Consider the following 21,405-nt stretch of genomic DNA (forward strand, 5'->3'; position numbering starts at 1 on the left):
AAAGAGAGGAGCCCAAAGGGGGTGAGGTTTAAAATACAAAGACACCCCACACAAGCAGGACCAAGCCAAAAAACACAAACACACAAGACTAAACTGAAAGGAGACTAGTTGAAAAGCCAAACTCAAACACACAAAATTAAAGAGAGGCTAGGAGATTAGCCAGTTGTTTGGCTCCTGCACGTATTCAAGACGATGTCTCAGATATAATAGATGCAAGAATCTGAGAACATGTGGAGGACTTGTGGTCGAAAATCCTAGCATTTCTCTTATGCCAGATAGTCCAATTCACTAGAATTAAGAGGCTTCTCAAGCCCTTCCTGTTGCAATCTTGAGTTGTAGCTAGGGGCGTCCACCATTGCAGGACAGACTCACTGCGGTCCTAGTTATTGGACTAAGACCCTCCACCGCTGCCCATACAACCACCTCTTCCCAAATGGCCAAATCCGCTTGGTTAAACAACACTCAACGAAGAGATGCAATCCTGACTCCAAAGTTTGCCCACACAATGCACAAGCAGCGTTGTGGGGCCAATCCCTCTTCGCAAGACGATCCGCTGTCCAAATTCTATTTTGGATGGCTAACCAACTGAAGAATTTGCATTTCGGTGGCGCCCATACCTTCCAAATGATCCAGTTCATGTTTGTAAGCTCGGAGCCGAGGAATTGGGCAAGGTATGTTGATTTTGCTGAATACTACCGGTCTGCTGAGAGTTTCCAACTAATAGAGTCACAAATACCCGGTTGCAAGGATATTCTTTGCAATATTGACCAAAGCCTACAGTACTTCACAATGTGTTGCTCTGTCACCTCAGCAGAAAACAGGTTGAGGTCTCTAATCCAAGTATGATTTAACAGCGCTTCACTCAAAGATCTGTTCTTTCTTCGGGACACATTGAAAATGAGAGGCGCAATGTCCTTCTATGCTAGGTTGGGATGTAGGGGAACGAGGAAGGCGAACTGGCTCTAGCTGCATCTGCAGCGGAGGTTGGAGATGCAGCAGGATTGTGGAAATTCAGGTTCATTCTTACTCTTCTTGTGCTTTCTTTATTTTTGTTCATTTCTGAATTTAAAATTTATCACAGAGATTTGATGGGCAACTAGTTCTTGCTTTCTTTCTTTCTAATTCCCCGTGTAAAGAACTTCCATGGTTCTATGAAATTGTACTGCGCTGGAGCCTGGAATAGAGTGTTCTTATCTGTTGGGTGAATAAGTGAATGTGTATACTTTGTTGTTATCTTTGGTGTTACGATAATATTATGAATGTTTTAGTAATTCCTTGATGAATGTGTTTACTTTGCTGTCATCTTTTTGTGATGATTGTGTTATTAATGACACAGAACTGTTTAGTTGTTTATGTGAAGTGTAAACATCCAAACTGCACACCCCAAGATGGATATGCATGCCCAATCTTCTATTAGGTGAACTCTTGGTAGTAATTCTGACTTGTGTGTACTTTACTGTGATGGTATCTATCATTTCATCATCTACCTTAAGTTTTTTACATCGTAGCTAAAATGGAAGTATATACTATATAATATGCAATCATGTTGCCACATCTGCCTATCCTTCAGTAAAAAGAAGTATGTTTCGCTGCCAATGTTATATGCTAAATAGAAGTCTATTTCACTGCCAACTTCTATGTTAACCTGAAATTTATATGCTCAGACATAAATATCACTTCATATTATACTTCAAACTTTATAGAGATACTTAATATCATTCGCAACGAAGAAACCTTGAATGGTGAAATTGAATCAAATCAACATAGCAAGCTTATGTTAGCCAACCCAGTTGAGAACTTCACTATCATTGTTGATGCAGATGATGACTTACTTAAAGTTGGTACAAGCATTTGCTCTTCAGCACCTAAAATTGTTGAACCCCAGCAGCAACATAACTGTACCTCTGTAACAGAAGATCATCTGACAATCCCTAAAGAAGCTGACAATGTTTGTGGGCAGCATTATCCTATCACTGGTGAGAATTTCAGTCTTCTTTGGCTGGTGTCTACTGTATTTCATATTGATTTAATTGCATGATTGTGTAGAGCAGTAATTAGTTTGGCTTTAAGCAGAAGTGGTTTGTTTAAGTAGTGTACTCTAGTTTGGGTAGTTGAGCCGCATAAGAGCAACTCCAAGAGTCTAGATATAATCTTAGCTAAATTTAGAGTTTTATGAGGACTCTAAAAATAAATAACTTCTTAAACGGTGAGGTAAACCAACAGACTCTTTAAATATTGTTCATAAATATTCAAAACACCTCTCAATTGACGTGAATAAGATACATGTGTTTATATTAAAATATAAATCTACAATTCACACGTCTCTCTTTTTACTGCTGACATGAGAATTTTTTTTGTCCATGAGCCGTGATATCGATCAACTTTTAGAAAGTGCTAGCATATGAGCTGGAAATTAGAATGCTAGTAAAACAAACAAACAGGAGGAGCGAGCATTTACACTTTTGCTGATACGCTTGCATTGTCGACATTGGCCAAGAAAAATAATTGATATGATCTTCCCTTATATTGCGGTTAATCCCCTCCTAGCTTGGGCATGCCATATCTACCAATGCACGCGAGGACGGCGAGGCTTGGGAGCGGCGAGAGGACGACGAGAACGACAAGGCGATGGAGCGGTGCTGTAGGCGTCAACCGTCAAGGGCTCGAGAGGGGTGACGGTAGGAGGGAATGGTGAGGCGGACAGACTCGGCAAAAATACCTAACGATCTCGATAGGATGGCGAGCAGGATACAGTAGCGAGCAAGAAAGAGAGCCCGTTAGATCGGATTTTAATCCTATTTTTTCTATTTTTGCATATACTAATCAATTTAGCTAGGTTTTTGGAGTTGCTCTAAGCATATATATGAAACAAAGTAGACAAACATGCTTACAACCTGTAACTGCCAATAAATAATATTTGTATCACATAAATCACAAAAAAATCCATTGTTTCTGAACTCCAGGAGTTCAAGAACTGGCACGCTTGATCAGCTTGGGAAGCATCTCATCAGCAAAATAAGAACAACCCGGTTGCTTTAACTCTTCGAAGGACAACTTCTTGTCGTACGCTTGCATGTGACGTATTTCTTTCAACCAGCCCTCTGACAGCTTCATAGTCTCAAGATTCAACAGACCGTTGAATTTGACATTATCTTCCTCCTTAAAGTCTTGGTAGCTCACCTTTGACTTGAACTCAAGATGTTCGATGTCACTTGTGAAAACACCAACCCAGCGGAGAGTGGGTACAACAAGATTGATATTATCATAACATAAGCGGATTCCATCGAGCCCCGTGCATAAACAGCAAGGATCTCTACACCTGATGGATTCGGGTCAAGAATCCATATACCAGGAGTTTGGTAATGGTCTTAAGAAGCTTCAAGAAATGTTTGGTTGAGAGTCCAGGCATACCCGATCCGGTCATGATAATGCAATTATGTCTGTTGTGAAAGTTCATCTGTTCCAGACATAGTATGCTTCTCCACAACAAGGACATAAGAAGTTTGTGGATAGTCGTCCAGTGATGTGCAATGATATTTATTTAGGTAATCGCTGTGTACGTGAATTATGATCCTGACACGTATATTTGTATTCATTTTGACTTCTAAAATCGGATGTGACAGTTAGACAGATTGTGATGTCTTGTACAGCAAACTAAACAACCCTTAAACAACATACATAAATTTGCAAGCAAGTCGATCCCCAAACGAAAACACGTGCCCGCCGGCTGCTCCACCTGACCAGCTCCGGTGTCACACTCGCCAGTCGCCACCTACTCCGCAGGCATCCCTATCTACAATTACACACTTCCGTTGTGCCGCAGCGGCACACTTCCAGTGCCGAGCAACAAGCTCGTTTCCGCATACGCCCAAGGCGAGGCATTTCATCGAACATAACGACCCCCCGTTCCAAACCATGCCGCTCACGAAGCTCCACCCCTCCCTCGCCGCCGCCTCCACGCTGACCCCGAAGCATAGCCTGAACGCAAACCGCGTTGTGGCCCTGACCCCGTCGGCGTCCCACCGCAGCGGCGGTCTCCGGGTCTCCGCCGCCTCGGTGGCGGCGGCGCAGCCCACACCGGCGTCACCTGCAGCGGGCGCTGCGGCGGCACTGAGCCGCGTGGACGTGCTGTCGGAGGCGCTCCCGTTCATCCAGAGGTTCAAGGGCAAGACGGTGGTGGTCAAGTACGGTGGCGCGGCGATGAAGTCGCCGGAGCTGCAGGCGTCGGTGATCCGCGACCTGGTCCTGCTGTCTTGCGTCGGCCTCCGCCCCATTCTCGTCCACGGCGGCGGGCCCGAGATCAACTCCTGGCTGGCGCGCGTCGGCGTGGAGCCTCAGTTCCGCAACGGGCTCCGCGTCACCGACGCGGTCACCATGGAGGTCGTGGAGATGGTGCTTGTGGGCAAGGTCAACAAGCAGCTCGTGTCCCTCATCAGCCTCGCGGGTGCCACCGCCGTCGGGCTGTGCGGCAAGGACGCGCGCCTCCTCACCGCGCGGCCCTCCCCTGACGCCGCCTCCCTCGGCTTCGTCGGCGAAGTGACGCGCGTGGACCCCGCCGTACTCCACCCCATCATCGCGTCCGGGCACATCCCGGTCATCGCCACCGTAGCGGCCGACGAGGCCGGGCAGGCTTACAACATCAACGCCGACACCGCCGCCGGGGAGATCGCGGCAGCGGTGGGAGCCGAGAAGCTTCTGCTCCTCACGGACGTGTCCGGCATACTGGCGGACCGCGATGATCCAGGGAGCCTGGTGAGGGAGGTGGACGTCGCCGGGGTGAGACGGATGGTGGCCGAGGAGAAGGTCGGCGGCGGGATGATTCCCAAGGTGGAGTGCTGCATCCGTGCCATCGCCCAGGGGGTGCGCACCGCCAGCATCATCGACGGCCGCGTCCCGCACTCGCTGCTGCTCGAGATCCTCACGGACGAGGGCACCGGCACCATGATCACCGGATAAAGCTGCCTTGTTATTTGTTTGCAAGAGGGGGTTTGTGCGACACATTGACATCGGTTGGAATTGTTTTGCACAACGCACCCAACGGTCTGTTTTTTCGCAAACGAAATATGAGCTTTTAAACTCAACCAAATATAAGTGTCTTTCCATGAGATATCTGAGATTTATGTTGTTCAAGGAACGAATCAAATCAAAGTCAGCATGTAACTTTATTTATTATACAAATAATTTTATTATGCTGGCCATTTCAACAGTTAGTACTGTATATCCTTCAAATGAAGGACTGCAAACATAATTTTTCTGACGCTGGACTAGGAAGCGTAAATATGACCCAGAACAACAACATTCCCATGTCTGATCTGCCAGGGTTAAATGATACAACCAAAGTATAGGTAATTTTTTTTGTGTAACCTATGAAGCTTGGTGTATTCTACAAAACAATTCCAACCGATGTATATACAGACGAGCTTGTAGAATGCCAGAATTTCTCCTCACCACACTTTGTTATCCCAACGTTCATAACTGTAGCCAAAATCACCAGGAAATGAAAAGGCATAAGCACGCTGAATGCAAGCATAATAATGTTAATGTTACTAGGACATATCATAATTCCACACAATGGTACGATAACAAATCCCAATTTCTTGGCCGGTCAACTAACAGAAAATGAAACATATAGAAATATAAAGTCGATGGATTGTTGTGCTCACTTGGTACGAGCAATGTCCACCACGATGAAGACGAATATCGTGAGCATGAACGACACCTTAACTGCATCGCTGTATGCATCTGGCTTGTCTTCATCCTCTTCAGGGTGGATCAACATGTTGATTATCTTCATAGCATTCTCAATGAATTCAATTATTTTTGCCTGGGCACTTTCCAGGACCCACTTAAGCACTTCAGCAGGACCACCAGTGTTTCCCTTTCTATCGCTTTCTTTTCCTGGACGATGTTGTTAGTTAGAAAAGTTAAAACAACCAGAAATAAAAGCAATAGTCTATTTAAGGCCATTTTGATTCATGCTGTGCATGAAAGTTTCATGCAACATACCATCATGTAAAGGTCTCCTGAAATCTTGAACTGCCTCATTATTCATGACAGCATCCCAAACAGCCTTATCGCATGACAAAGACATAACCATTTTCTGCATAATGAACAACGTTAACACAGTGATGGAGCGATAAGATGTTGAGGAACTTGTAAGTGACAGCGAGACCAGAAATTACAAATGCTACATCAAAATATGACAGGGCACTATAGCATGTGGTATAATGTGTCACTATCTAAGTGTTGTAAAATACCTCTGCTCTCCTAAACAGCCATTTAGCCTGTTTAATCACTACATGATAACCATATGTGTCCATTTAACCAGCCATTTTGATTGTTTAAACAGATGTTTAGCCCGAACAAAAGACTAAACAATAATTGACTTAGCATCAAGTGTTTAGGTGAACAATGAAAATACATAAAAGGAATATGTTCAGTTAAACCTGAACGGTGGGATCCTTTTGCAACAGACGAAAAGCATCCAAAACACTCCTATGTTCCCTTGAAAGAAGAGCAGTTGAGTTAAGAACATAGGCAGCAGGTTCAATCCAGTCATCTGATCCTGATGAATTGCCAGATGAATGTCCTGATGCAGACAGCAGTGCTGTTTGTCTGTCAGTTGTATCTGAATCCAGTCCAAGAGGATTCTCAAATACCCTGAAGGAAACGATAACTCGATTAGATGGAGCAAAAAATAGCAATGCATAAGATACAACCCTTTGGTATGAGTTAACGAGCAAAGGTCTACTCCCTCTGTCCCAAAATAGTTGTCATTATATGATTCAAATCTTGTCCCAGAATAGTTGTCATTCTAATTTCCCAATGCACATTTTTCTTTTAACAATACCTATTTATCTCTATTTCTCTTAATCTTTGCTTGTTTTATGTGCACCGCACCCTTCACTCCTCCAGAATCCACGTGTCCAAACCTAAAACATCAACCATTTTGGGACAGAGTGGGTACTATAGGTTCATTTTTAAAGAAAGAAAAAACTTGTTTTCATGGTACAAACTTGAATAAGAGAAAAAAAGGCATTTCTCGCTTTATCAAATGATGACACATAGTGCAATATGATCAGAACAAGGTATTGCATAATACAAACCCTGGAAAGAGACTTTAGTCTATATAAATTTTTTCACTTCTTTTCTATCTAATTAGTTGTTTGTTGTGTGTGTGTGCCGGGGGGGGGGGGGGGGGGGGGGGAGTCAGATGTAAATTTTCTTAGCATCACAAAGCTAGTCTTACGAGTCACCTGGAAAGAATGAACCAAAGTGAGCAAGCAATACGATTCATAGGGCTGGAAAAAGTTACAAGAAAACAAACACTCCATTACCATGGTTCCAATTATAATTCTTCATAGAGCTGATCTAATGTTCTATAACAGTCCCTACAACACAAAGTACCATAAGGTACACAGAACAATCCTATGATTCAAGAAACAACATCAATAGGAACTCATTAATGATAGTCAATGAATTATGCATAAGAAAAAACTGATACTGCAACTCTTAAAGTTCATGTGGATGACTATCCATGCATCCCCCCTCCTGCCGCATTAGCCCACCGCCCCCTGTCCCCATGGCCCATGGGCTGCCCCCACCCCCATCCCTGCACAGAAGACGGAATAATTGGTTTTTTGTGTTGCCTCTCCTTGATATAATTGCCAATATTTTCTATGAATCGGGTCCATGAGAGTCTATAAAATGTGAGTTCGATGACAATTTTACGAACCCCTTTCGTTGTAATGGCAAATATCAAAGTAATGACAACAAATGCTGGCCACCTACGATAGTGCACATTGTTGGAGGCTAAAATGAGCCTGGCGGACGGTCCGGCCCTGAGGCCGGACGGTCCGCGGTCCGGACTGTCCGCGGTGGTGGCGCGGACGGTCCGCGCGCGCGCAGAGTCAGTTAGGGTTCCTAGTTTCTCGCGGGATTTGTTACCTAAAACCGCGGGATTAACTCAGGAAACAGTTGGAAACGGATCCAGACCTCCCCCTTTATATAGATGAAGGGCTACGGCCGATTAAAACCCCCAACAATCGAACCAATACAACTTCTATCTTGCATTTATTTTCAGCACAATTAGGAGTAGTTCTAGTCTAGTTCTAGTTTAGCCCTAGTTTAGTATTCCAATCCCCAAATTCTCTGCCTCTCCTCGACTCTACGTCGATTAGAGGAGTCTAGGTCGGCCGGCCCGAGCCTAGACAACTCCTAGGATCTCTCCTCCCCGACGGGGTCCCTCCCGGGAGCGAGATCCAGGCGCCGCCGGCGATCTTCCGCCGCCCCTGCGCACGCGCGGACCGTCCGGCCCTAGAGCGCGGACCGTCCGGCCGTCAGGCAGGGAACCCGAGCTCCTGCACCAGGTCGCGGACCGTCCGGCCCTGTGCCGCGGACCGTCCGCGTCTGACCAGAGAGCACCGCCACGTCGCGCCAGGTCGCGGACCGTCCGCGCCTGACCAGAGAGCACCGCCGCTGGTTCTTTTGAGTGATTGGCGCCTCCGAAAAGGTGTCAACATACTTTTGGCGACTCCGCTGGGGACTAGGTGTCTAGATCTGCTAAAAATCGGCTCATAAATGGCCGGTTCTAAGGATCCCACCAAGATCTCCACTACCAACATCATCAAGCCGGCCATGGAGGCGCTCCCGGCTGATGACCAAAGGCCCTTTGAAGACCTCGTAATGCGCGATGAGAAGGAGGTGATGCGGCAATGGAACGAACAACGCGACAAGGAAGAGGCGGAACTGCTGCATAAACTCTCTGAAAGGCGCAAGGAGGCGGCGGACAAGTACTTGTCACACTTCACGGTGGATCGCCACCAGAAGATCGTCCGTCAAGGGGAGATCGATATGGAGTCTCTCCTACCTCCACTGCAGGGTCCCGCTGTAAGTACTCCAGATCTATCTCTTACGACTTTCATGGATCAACGAGGAGATCAGTTAAAGCGATATGTAGATGAATCTATTAAAATGCATTTACGTGCATACGAGAAATCAGCTGCTCCTAATTTTCCATCGCGAGAGTCTAATACAGTGCCACCCACGTCAAACACATCGTCTATAAACGGGTCACCTTTGACCCAGCCATCATATGGTATGCCGATGCACGCTTTCGTGTCACCATCACAGCCGCAACCACTAGGCACGCGGCAGGTACTGGACGCGACCGGACCGTCCGAGCATCATCTCAGACAGTCCGGTTATACCGCGGACCGTCCGGCGTATTTCGCCGGACCGTCCGACCAGATGCAGGCCCGCACACAAAACACTCAGGTCGCACCGTACATGGCCGGACCATCAGGGTACAACCCTGAACACTTCGGCCCCATCACGGACCGTCCGGTGCATCACGCCGGACCGTCCGGATATGTTGCGGACCGTCCGCCATCTTACGTCGGACCGTCCGGATATGGCATGAACCGGCCGACGTATTACGCTGGACCATCCGACTCTACACGAGTCCATGCGCAGACTGCCCAAGTCACGCCATATATGGCCGATCCATCCGGGCACAGCCCTGGACCATTCGGCCCGATCGCAGACCGTCCAGTTCTTTACGACAGACGGTCTGGGTACGAGACTACCCACGTAGCACCATATACGGCTGGACAATCCGGATATACCTTCAGACCATTTGGCCAGGTCGCGGACCATTCGGCCTCTTACGCCGGACCGTCCGGATTTGCATACGCAGAGCCGAGAGCTGCGCAATACGCACAGTTCCCACATTCATCGCAGCAACATTATGGTGCCCCACCAGCAACACATTATAATCATGCCATACCACCTCATGGACATAGGGCTGAATATTATTCGGCCACAAGAGAGCCTGAGGGGTATAGGGCAGGAGCTGGTGACATTAATAGGACACCTAACACACACCTCAAACATACCTGTGAGGAAAGCCGACAGAGTAATATCAGGCAACCTGAAATCTCCACCCACAAACTTAATGGATGGTCGCCGGACATGGCAGAGAGGGTCAGAGACGAGGTAGCCGGGATGTTCAGGGACAAACTCGGTGTTAGTGTGTCAGGTACAGGGCAATCGTATCGGAAGCCTTATAGCCACCGATTCGACACCGTGCCATACCCACAGGGAACTAGAATACCAGACTTCTCTAAGTTTTCTGGTGAAAGTGGGAAAAGCACACACGAACATATAAGCCAATTCATAGCACACTTGGGAGAATTGGCTGATGGGGAAGCCTACCGCGTTCGTTTATTCTCGTTGTCCCTTACTGATACTGCATTTGCATGGTACGCAGCTTTGCCACCAAACTCTATTAACTCTTGGGAAGAATTAGAGCAGAAATTTCATGAACACTTCTTCTCAGGAGAACATGAGTTAGAATTGGCTGACTTAGCTTCAGTCCGACAGGGGCCTGAAGAATCGGTTAATGACTATATCCGGAGATTCCGGGACACTAGAAACCGATGCTTTCAGATTCATGTCGCAGAAAAACAACTGACAGGGCTAGCTTTCAATGGGTTGCGACCCTACTTAAAAGAAAAATTAGATGGCACCCAATTCTTTTCATTAGTGCACTTACACCAGCGGGCTATGACCTGTGAAAGCCGAAGTAAGGAAACATCAAAATCGGCTAGCCATAAGATGCATTTAGTGGGATACGATAATTCGGACGATGAATCCACGGATGTATACACCGCCGAACTGGTTTGGCCAGGACAGGCTAAACCTTCAGCGTGTTCTGCTTTACAGTCGATTCGAAAGAATCGACAAGAGGAAGTTAAGTTTACTTTTAATGTTGCCAAATGCGATAAAATATTTGACGAGTTACTGAAAAACGGCAACATTAAATTAACTCATACTATTCCTCCTCCTGATGAATTAAAGAGACGTGCTTATTGTAAGTGGCATAATTCCTTTTCTCATGCCACCAATGATTGTAATGTTTTTCGTCGACAGATACAATCGGCCATAAATGAGGGTCGATTGGCTTTTCAGGAGATGCAAGTAGACACACAACCCTTTCCTGTTAATACAATAGAACTCACATGCAAAAAGGTCTTGGTTCGGCCCGAAATGGCTGATAAAGGCAAAGGCAAGGGCATCGTCATCAGCAATTCTCGCATGTCAGATATATCACAAAAGGAGATTGCTCGAAAGGCTTCGGACGAGAAGGCTAAAAGGTCCGAAGACACCGGGGGGCAGGCACAGTTAATAAACCAAACACATCAGCCTAGCCCCAGCATCGTAGATGGTCCGGCACCTACGTGCGGACAATCCGGTGCTCAGACAAACGGTCCGGCTAACTCAGCCGGACAGTCCACCTATGACCAAAGGCGTCAACCTCTACACAAAGCAAGGAAAAAGACGCAAGGTCAAAGCACATATAATCGGCTGATCAAAGCCGATCCTACTTTTGATCAGTTGCTCTCCAAAAATACTAGCAAAAAGACTGTTCCACGTGATCGGTCAACAAAGAAACCCCGGTCACCTGCTAAAACAAAACGGTCAAACAAAACGACCCGAAAGGCGACACAACAAGCATCGCCTATTCATTCTATGAGACCGGGGTACTTTCCACCTATTTACTCATCGTCGGTATATTATCCTGTTCAAACATGGAATGGCATGACGATGAATCCATGGTACATGTATAGTCCCTTTGTCTATCCAGGCTGGGGGGCACCTCCATTCTATTCATTTTGATCCATTGATCAAATGGTCATGGCCGAGAAAGATACAATCCAAAACGGCCTTTATACATTGGTGCTTTATTGAATGATCTCTATTTTGAAAAGCCGATGACTTACATCAGGTTTAGTTCATATGCTTTTGGTTTGTCAAACTGCACCAAAAGGCAGGGGGGCATATGTTGGAGGCTAAAATGAGCCTGGCGGACGGTCCGCGGTCCGGACTGTCCGCGGTGGTGGCGCGGACGGTCCGCGCGCGCGCAGAGTCAGTTAGGGTTCCTAGTTTCTCGCGGGATTTGTTACCTAAAACCGCGGGATTAACTCAGGAAACAGTTGGAAACGGATCCAGACCTCCCCCTTTATATAGATGAAGGGCTACGGCCGATTAAAACCCCCAACAATCGAACCAATACAACTTCTATCTTGCATTTATTTTCAGCACAATTAGGAGTAGTTCTAGTCTAGTTCTAGTTTAGCCCTAGTTTAGTATTCCAATCCCCAAATTCTCTGCCTCTCCTCGACTCTACGTCGATTAGAGGAGTCTAGGTCGGCCGGCCCGAGCCTAGACAACTCCTAGGATCTCTCCTCCCCGACGGGGTCCCTCCCGGGAGCGAGATCCAGGCGCCGCCGGCGATCTTCCGCCGCCCCTGCGCACGCGCGGACCGTCCGGCCCTAGAGCGCGGACCGTCCGGCCGTCAGGCAGGGAACCCGAGCTCCTGCACCAGGTCGCGGACCGTCCGACCCTGTGCCGCGGACCGTCCGCGTCTGACCAGAGAGCACCGCCACGTCGCGCCAGGTCGCGGACCGTCCGCGCCTGACCAGAGAGCACTGCCGCTGGTTCTTTTGAGTGATTGGCACCTCCGAAAAGGTGTCAACACACATGAACTGAAGCATGGAAGGCTCCCATGTCCCATGAGAAGCTATATATGTCGCATCAAACCACATACAAAAACACCTCTAATCTAATGCATGGAAGCAAAGGTTAGCCTAGTTCGTGGCAATCAAGCGCATCGCCAACACAAGGAACGTCAAGACGCAACAATCTAACAGTGCGCGAAAAAAAAAATGATTTATTGAGGTGAGCATCCAAATCTTACTCCTGTATGCTGGTGACTGCGCCGGTGACCTCGTCTATGGTGGGCGGGCACCAGAACACCACCCTGTACTCCTCTCCTTCCTCCATCTCCCCGGTACCGGGGACCCCGGCGACGACCTCCTCCCAGTCGCCCTCCTCCCCGTCGCGGCGGAGCGCGCGGGACTCCCAGTACGCGGCGGCGGCGGCGGCGACCGCGGAAGGCGGGGGCGGGGAGCTGGCGCGCAGGGGCCGCCCGTCCGCGATGGCGCGCGGGCGTGGGGACGCGGCCGAGGTGGAGGCGCCGGGGCCGGCGCCGGGCGCCGACGAGGAGGAAGAAGAAGAGCGCACTGCGCGGTTGGTGAGGCGGAGGAGGTGCCTTCCCGGCGGGTTCCTCATCGCCGGCCGGAAACAGAGGTTGTCTTCGTTCTTCGACGGCGCGGTCTCCTCGCCTGCACCGCGCGCAATCTAACAGGCTTCGCGCGACGGGATGGATAAAAAATGGCTTGATCAGGAAGGTAGTTTCGAGCCCTTGGTAGCCTTGAGGAGTTGCAAAAAATCTTCGAATGAGCGTATTATGCTCCAATATATATTTGGAGAGGGTCGAGTATTGCTGGGCGTCACCCATCCTAGTTGTGCGGTTTCTTGTGGTGTCATGCTTATTGGTTGCTTTAATTTTCAGATTTTATGGGGCATGTTTAATTTAGTTTTTTATGAAAAATCTAGTTACGGGGAGAATCTAACTATGGTGCATACTACATGTGAAGGAAGATAAAAGAGTTCATATATTTTATGATGTAGAAAGTGACGACTTTCTACTATCATAACGACTCGGCCGATTTTGTGTTAATGTTAATTTTAGACGGTTTTAACTAAAGTGATTCTCGTATAAGCGGTTTGAAAAGCTAGACATTTAGTAGTCTGTAATAGATTCTGGTGGATAAAAGCTGAAACAAATATGGCCCTAGTAAAGCGATTACATCAAGAGGTGCTATAGTTAGATTCTCACACGTTTATTATCTCAAAGTTGCCTTGATTCTCTCAATTTTGGAGGCTAACCAACTTCATGAACTGTATCAGGAACCTTCCATAGAAAATACTTTACTTGAGGGTGTGTTTGATTCAGCTTTAGATTTCTAAAAAAACTAATTCTAGCCATGAGCTATGAGAAAGCTATAACGAGCTGGCGAATGTGAAAAAGTTGAAAGTCGTTTGGTTGAAACAATTGTCAACTTAGAGATTCTATAAGGTGGATATAGATATTGGAGGCTTTAGAATAAAATTAGATCCAGCACTAAATTTGTTTAGTAAATGTGTTGCGATACAAAATGTGTTGCTTGGATGTAACTAGAATTGCAATTACGACCAATATAGAGGGGTCTTGCCTCTGAACTGTGAGAGGCAACTTCTAGCTGCAGTCTAATACGGAGGAATTGAGCTTTAATTCCAACTATGAATTCGTTAGACAATCATCCAATTCTCAATTCCATAATTCAATATCTACATCTAAAAACGTGTAAGAGTATGATGGCTTTAACAACATTACAAGAGGGACGCTGCATTAGCCTCTCAAACGAGCTAATTCGACAGTATGCCATCGCTAGCAAGAAAGCTAGGTCCAAGCGTCATGGCTGCAGGCACGCCCGCCCGGCCAGCCATGTATACGCGAGTAGTGCATACGACGGTGGCAGCGACTAAAACAACAATAGTTGTTGTGTCATCTTTTTTGGAGTGGAGCCTCGAAGTTACTGCATATCAAGTGATGGTTAGAGAGGTACTCCTTCCGTTTCTTTTTCGTTCCTATTCAGCGACAACTAAAAAGAAACAGAAGGAGTACTCAAGAGGACGACATGCCAACATCAGATATGACGATGAATGCCAGCATCAGATATGACGATGAATGGGCAGCGTGGACGTTGGAAGATGAGCAACATTTGTTTGTTTAACAAAAAAAGATGACTCAGTATTCACAACACACATTTTTAGCTAATGCTTCCGCATCGAAGTAGTAGCATGCAGAAAAAGGCTTGGAAAAAAAATTCAAAACCATGGAGCTTCCGCTACGGTTTTCCATCGTGTTGCTTTCTCCGCTTCTGGTCCCAGCCGTAAGGTAAGATGCTGCGCCACAAAGAGCCAAACACGGCTCCCACCCAAGGAGGCAAACCATATCCCAGGTATGTACGGTGGCGCGCTGGTGCACGCCACGCAGCCGTCAGGCGTCAGCACGCCGCTCGCCGTTGCTTTCAGAGTTCGCACACGCCACTCTGTCCGGCACGGTGGTGATTCGCAGCTCGGGATGCTGTCAAACCCGTTGCGAATACGACACGTGCGTCAAACCAAGCATACCCGGTGCACGGAAAAATACCCCTTGCGGTTCTTTCTGCCTGATGCCAGCCAGCCAGCCAGCCGCGACGGATTCAAAACCAGAGTCGCGGCTCCCGCATGCATGCCGGCCACGACGTGTTAACTAATAATAACTGGTGTCTTCACGCCACGACGCGCCGCACGTCGGAATCGTAACGCGACATGCGTGCATGGTGATGGAGCGGAGCGGAACGGAACGCGTGCTGCATGCGGTGCTTCGAAGCCGCACGCGTTCTGGTGCACGCCAGGCGCGGCGAGAACCCGGCGGGACGAAGCGTGCGCCGGGTGTCAGTCAGGGAATCAGGGAGACAGCGACAGGCAGGCACAGGCCGGGAGTGAAGCTCGCAGCAGCCAGCCAGCCAGCTATCCGTTGTGCTCGTCTCGTCCTCCCCGACGAACGGCAGCCGGCCCCAAACACCGGACGGTAGAGTAAAGCAATGGTCCACGAGGCGTGGCGTAGCGGCGGATCGGAGCTCTAGTCTAGTCCCATCGAGCTAGCGGCCGGCAAGAAGACATCGCACGATTACCGCCGGATGACGCAACTGCCAACGCCTGCACCTCTTCATTCACCCGCATCCTGCGGCCACGGGCCACCACGGTGGCTAGCGGCTGCCGAGGCCGCCACGATCCACGGCTCCGCCAACTTGTAATCGTTGCTTTGGCTTGGCACTTCTCTGTAGTTCTGTTCTCGTTGCGGCTTTTAGCCTGACGTCTAAAAGATGCCAAAGTTATCGTTATCTTGTTAGTTAAGATGCCAATGATTTATACAGTGAAAAGGTCAAATTATAAAGTTTTTTCAAATTTAGTTTAATAGTGTGTTGCATTCCATGTCTTTGCACACTGTTTATGTATTAAAAACAAATTTAGAGTTTTCCTAAGGGCACCTAGCTAGGATTCGATCCAAATCAAACCTCTCGCGGTTTTTTTATCACGATGAACTCCTTATAAACAATACACCTTTGAGCCTTGATGGGTCTTCTTGCCAAACACTCAAACTCACATTCTTTAAAACCCTAACTAGTCGTGTTCTCTCTTTTTTCTCCCTTTTTCACCTCATTCTGAGCTCCTAATCCTTTTTTATTTAGTTGATTCGGAAGCCCAAAATCCATGCTAGATAAGTAATCGTTGTATCTCTTTTCTCTTAGGTAACTGTACCATCACTTTGGTCAAATCAAAACGCATGATGTTTATCCAGGTAAAATCTTAATTCTAACCAAACTCATCTTGACTCCTCACTCTTGCCTTTTTTTTTAATATGCTGGTTAAAACTAACATCAATTGGGCAAAGCCCATATCAACACATGGGGGCCCTAAATTCATTCTCCATTATTGCTGACGGGTTTATTCCTTTTTCGTCATTCCTTGCTTTGGACCGCATCCACATCGGCTCATTCTCCCCCACCTTTTCTCCTCTTGATAAAAGCCAAACTTGCAATCAAATTATCCTTCAAATCTTTATGGCCTTGGTACCATGTTTTTTTGAAACCCTAATCCTATCTCTTATACACTCAATCCAGGTGGGGTTGGCCGAGGCCCAACAAATTAGGTTTGTCCGGAGCCCAACAGTTTATTAAGCACACCCAACTCAGGGAAAAGCCCAATCACCTCTAAAAGACTAGTCCGATGGAGGAAGGGTGGATTGGCTCACCCTAATCCTTCTTGATGTTGTTTTTCCGTCATCACAAGAAGTATTGTTTGCTGATCCTTGTGATAGCGAAGAGTTGTGGTATAATTCAATTATATTCATGAAACAACTAGTAAATGAACATGTTACATCTGATATTGAACCAAACATTTTGGCTAAAAAGGAACATGTCGTTTGCATCGCAAATGAAACTGAAGAACTAAAGTTGCTCTCTTCTTTAAATACTTGTGGCTATATTGAGTTTGATGATCTTTTTGAGCTCGATAATTTAGAAAATATTTTATTTGATAGATCAACTATACCTTGCCTTTCTCATGCTATATTTCACATTGCTGGCAAGTACAACAATATAGGACAATTTCTTGTGCATAGAATTTATATTTCACCGAGATATGTCGTTTCTTCATACTGTGCAAATAAGATATTGGTATGTTCTCGAGAAGAAAAGAAATTCTTGTTTCCATGTACTTTAGTACAAGTTTCAAGTTTATATTTGAAATACCTTGATAAAACCTTAGTCATGAACATCAATCATTATGCAAAATCGAGGACAGTTTGTTGTCAAGAAGGGGAGACTGATGAGAACATTACCGACTCAGATATGACCATGTTAATAGCTCATATTACAAAGGTGAAACTCTTCCATATTGTGACTACATTCGATATATTTGAAGAATTGGTATTGCGTTGTAAAGTGTGTATGTTTTTATTGGTAGAACTTCTTACATGGATCAAGAAATGTGTTGCGCGTACAAGAAAGTCATTGAAGAACAAAGAAGTTGATTGAGGACCAAATAATGATATTTCCAACATCCTCACCTAGGCAACCATGTCATCAGATTTGAAATCATACTTGGGTGAGGAGTACACGATAGAGTCGAGGACGACTCTATCACAAGAAGGGGGATGGTGAGGACATCGTTGCCATCGATACAACCACACCAGTGACCCCTTCACCATTTAACCAAGGACCAATGAGCCCATGTTTGTAAACTTAATTATCAGGTGAACTCGTTCCTTATTGTTAAAGTTAATTCTTCTCTAAATGAGTTACTAAAGCCTTATGATAACTTTATTATGCTTAGTTGTTTGGAAGTTGAACCATCTTGGAGTGGAGAATACAACAAAGCAATAAAACTTGTTGCACTCGAGAGGAGTTCGTAACTGCAACAAGTGTATGTTTAAGAGGGCATATCTTTCAACTCCCAAGGTTGTTTAATGCAAAATAAACACTTGTTGGAAATGTTTCTTCGTCTACTTTCACATGGATCCAAAATCAATAAGGGATCACACCCGAGGCGTATAGGAACGACCAAGACAACTTCATGACTCCACCAGGGGATTTCGTGACTATAAGCACTAGATTAAATGGAGCATATCTTTCGACTCACAAGGTTGTTTAACGCAAATAAATACTTTTTGAAAAAAAGATGATACATCCAGCCCAGGGTTGGCCGATGTCTAACAAATTAGGGTTGTCTGGAATCCTACAGTTTATTAAGCACACCCAACTAAGCAAAATGTCCAATCACCCCCAAAAAAACTAGTCTGATGGGTGGCTCTCTCTTTTAAGTTGGCTTGCTATTTTCAAGTTAAACAAGGTGAGATAGTTTTGAGACACACGTCGTTACATACACCAGCACTCTAAGCGCTTCATATTACCTTCCCAGGAAAAAGCAAAAAACTACATCTCTGCACATTATTCTGCAAATTTGCACCTCGATTTCTCCCTACCGATTGGACAAATGGAGGCGGATTTACATGCCAGACTACACGGCCAAACTTAAATCAAGACGCGCTCAGCCTTAGCGACTCGAAGGAGTGCTCGAGCAGAGCAGTCCCGCCGGCCACCTGCCGGATCAGGTCCTTCACCGCCTCCACCCAGTCCCGCCTCTGTGCCCTGCTTTCGCACTGGAACTCGAGCAGGCCATGCGCCGTCCTCAGCCCGAAGTGGCACGTCTCCGGCGCCGAGCTTTGCGCGGCGACGCCCTCGCGCGCCGGCCACGCCGGGATGTCGTCGTAGACGCCGTAGACGACGCCTTTCTTCTTCTTGGAGAAGGCGCCGCCGATGTGCTTGCTCTTCAGCTTCACTATCACCTGCGACTTCTTGCTGATGTACACGGCCACCTGCTTCCAGTGCAGAGCGCCTGTGGTGGAAAATATAGCAGTCGGGTTCGGTTCAGATTCAGGTTCCAGCCCAAAGCCGGGCGTGGCGAACAAGCACGGAACGCTTGCCTTTGCGGTTGCGTTTGAGGAGCGCGCCTTCCTTGCACCAGACGTCCGCGCGGTAGCTGCAGGCCTTGTCGTACGGCGCTACGGCCGCCCTGCTCCTCGCCTCCCGCTGCGCCCTGTGCCGCATCGCCGCGGCCCCTCTGAGAGCTGTGGCCGCTGCGGCGGTGAGGGTGAGCAGATCCCCTGGGCTCCGCACGTCGACCGCGGTCTCCACGGCGGACGCCACCTGGTCGTGGTCGGCCCCCGCGAGCTCGGCGGCCTCGACGCAGTGCGACGCCAGCAGCTGCGTCGCGGACGCCAGCGCGCTCCCCATCCTGGCGCCGTCGTCGGTGACGTCCACCTCGGGGCTCGCGCCCGCGGCCACGGCCACGGCGGCGACCGCGGCCGCCACGCTCGCCACGGAGACCGCGGCGTGCACGCGCGCCCGCTCGGCGCGGGCCTTGTCCACCTTGCTGCTGCCCGCGTCCCAGTGGTGGAACCACTTGCCGATCGCGTGGACCGTGTGGTGGACCTGGTGCGCGGAGATCGCGCTCCTGCTCCTGAGGGTCTGCAGACCGGCCGCGCAACAGTCCGTTAGAGATTCAGCCGCGCCAGCATTGCAGAGACGCGCAGTGAGATTGGACGAGATCGATCGATGCTTACGCGCTTGCGGGGGCTGATGTTGTTGGTGCCGGCGGAGGAGGAGGAGGCTGCGAGCGCGAGCGTCTCCGGCATGAGCATCCCGGACAGGCGGTCGACGACGAAGTTGGAGCTCCGCCTCCCGCCGACGCCGCCAGCCAGCACCTTGGAGATCTCCGACGCCGACACGCTCCACGACCGCGACAGGAACTCCATGGGCTCCATCGGCGTCTGCACCGCAAGAGGCCCCGCCCCGGCGCCGGCGCCGGCGCCGTCAGTGAGCAGCAAGTGATCCCTCCTCTTCATCCTCATCAACGAGTGCCCCTCCATCTCGAGTTCTTCCTCACCTCCTCGACCATTGCCTTCACCGCAGGTAGTAGTATCGCACACTTCTTCGTGTTGCATTGCGTCGCGTCCGGCCGGTGCTGCTACGTGGCTGGCCGCCTATTTATTATGGGGCTCAGGCGCTCAGCTCGCCCGCGCGGAGCGGGGGAGGGAGGCAGACATACACGGAGCACGGGGGAAACGCTGCGTGGACGGCCGGAAACATTCCAAGGCTTCGGTCTCTGACGCCGCTGTCGCGCAGGTCGAGCGACACGTAGACAGTGCTGCGTTGCTTGCGGAGCGGCCATCGCCGCCCGCGCGCGCACGTACACTGCACCGGCGGGGTGGGACGGCGCGCGGGGGGGACAGGCACGTCGGGGTCTGTCGGCGCCGCGGCATATAAAACGTACGCTAGGGGATGAACTCTCCTCGGGCTCGTGAGCCTGCCAGTGTACATTCCGTGCTAATTTTATTCATACCGGTGGATCTCACGCCGAGCTTGTCGGAGCAATAACGGGTCAGGACGTCTGGACCTGGGGTGCGGATCGGTGGACATCTGGTGAAATTTACCACGCGTGCACTGCGAGAGCACATCACACTGACACTGGCAAAAGATGGAAGAGACTTGGGAAGGGGAGATTCAAGACATTGCCTTAATCACAGACAGATGCGGTCATTCAGAGATGCTATAAACATGCCGCACTGTGTTAACAGTTAACAGATCCATGGTCATAGTGACGGGCGGTCTATTAACTACTTAAAAAAAGCATGCTTACCTGGAACGATCATTTGTGATTTGACACTTCCTAAGGCCTGTGTTGCGAAACATTCACATGTGATCAAACCCATCCGATGAGTTACTACCCAAGGGTCGCACCCCTTGGAGGAGTACTCCTGCAGTCTGTATATAATCCAGTGTTCCCCTGCAATAAAGACTGATCGTTGTCATTTGTCTCTCTCTCAATCTCGTTACCACTGAGTATACTTTAACACGTTATCAGCACTGCTTGCGAAATCAGAGAAGAGGACAACAGATCACTCACGATTGGACAAGGTTGTAGGTATGGAACCTACCATTCCTTTCTACTTCGCTGTCTTTGTGAAATTTTATGCCGCTGGTGGCCACAACTGTACCACGCGGGAAGGCACCGCGACGGCATGGCCAGGCGCGCGCAGGCAGCCCTGCTCGGCCCCGGCATGGGCACGAGCAGTGCACTGCCCGGCCTCGCGCAGCCAGCGGGCGCGGTCCGGCCCCGGCAACCATGCGTCCCGGCGCGGGCTTGGATCGGGCGCAAGCGCGACCCAGCCACGGGGCACGGACGCCGTCAACTAGGCGCGGGCGCTCCTCGACCCCGGCGCAGGGGCGCGGCTTCCTGCCGGCCAGAGAACGGCTGGCGAGGGCAAGTGGAACCGGCGACGGCGGCCACCCGGCTCCCTGGCCGATGCATCGCGGCTCAGGCGAGGGCACTCCAGGGCGTGGCCGGCCT

At 48.9% G+C, this 21,405-nt stretch overlaps 3 protein-coding genes across 3 annotated transcripts; 1 reads left to right on the plus strand and 2 right to left on the minus strand.

The window, feature by feature from the left end:
- Positions 1-3,843: 3,843 nt before the first annotated feature.
- LOC100273023 (Acetylglutamate kinase chloroplastic) lies at positions 3,844-5,205 on the plus strand. The gene has a single exon (NM_001147473.1). The coding sequence runs from the start codon at positions 3,916-3,918 to the stop codon at positions 4,954-4,956; it is 1,041 nt and encodes a 346-aa protein (NP_001140945.1). The 5' UTR covers positions 3,844-3,915; the 3' UTR covers positions 4,957-5,205.
- Positions 5,139-13,299, minus strand: LOC103653870 (uncharacterized). The gene is made up of 5 exons (XM_008680681.4): positions 12,761-13,299; positions 6,447-6,660; positions 6,007-6,100; positions 5,664-5,898; positions 5,139-5,475 (listed from the first exon to the last, which is right to left on the minus strand). The coding sequence occupies exons 1-5, from the start codon at positions 13,132-13,134 to the stop codon at positions 5,445-5,447; spliced, it is 948 nt and encodes a 315-aa protein (XP_008678903.1). The 5' UTR covers positions 13,135-13,299; the 3' UTR covers positions 5,139-5,444.
- Positions 13,300-18,303: 5,004 nt separating this feature from the next.
- Positions 18,304-20,948, minus strand: LOC103653871 (VAN3-binding protein). Its single transcript, XM_008680682.4, has 3 exons — positions 19,619-20,948; positions 18,980-19,523; positions 18,304-18,891 (listed from the first exon to the last, which is right to left on the minus strand). Exons 1-3 carry the CDS (start codon positions 19,997-19,999, stop codon positions 18,533-18,535), a joined length of 1,284 nt encoding a protein of 427 aa, XP_008678904.1. The 5' UTR covers positions 20,000-20,948; the 3' UTR covers positions 18,304-18,532.
- Positions 20,949-21,405: the final 457 nt, after the last annotated feature.

The sequence above is a fragment of the Zea mays genome, chromosome 4 (genome assembly GCF_902167145.1).
Source record: "Zea mays cultivar B73 chromosome 4, Zm-B73-REFERENCE-NAM-5.0, whole genome shotgun sequence".
NCBI lineage: Eukaryota > Viridiplantae > Streptophyta > Magnoliopsida > Poales > Poaceae > Zea > Zea mays.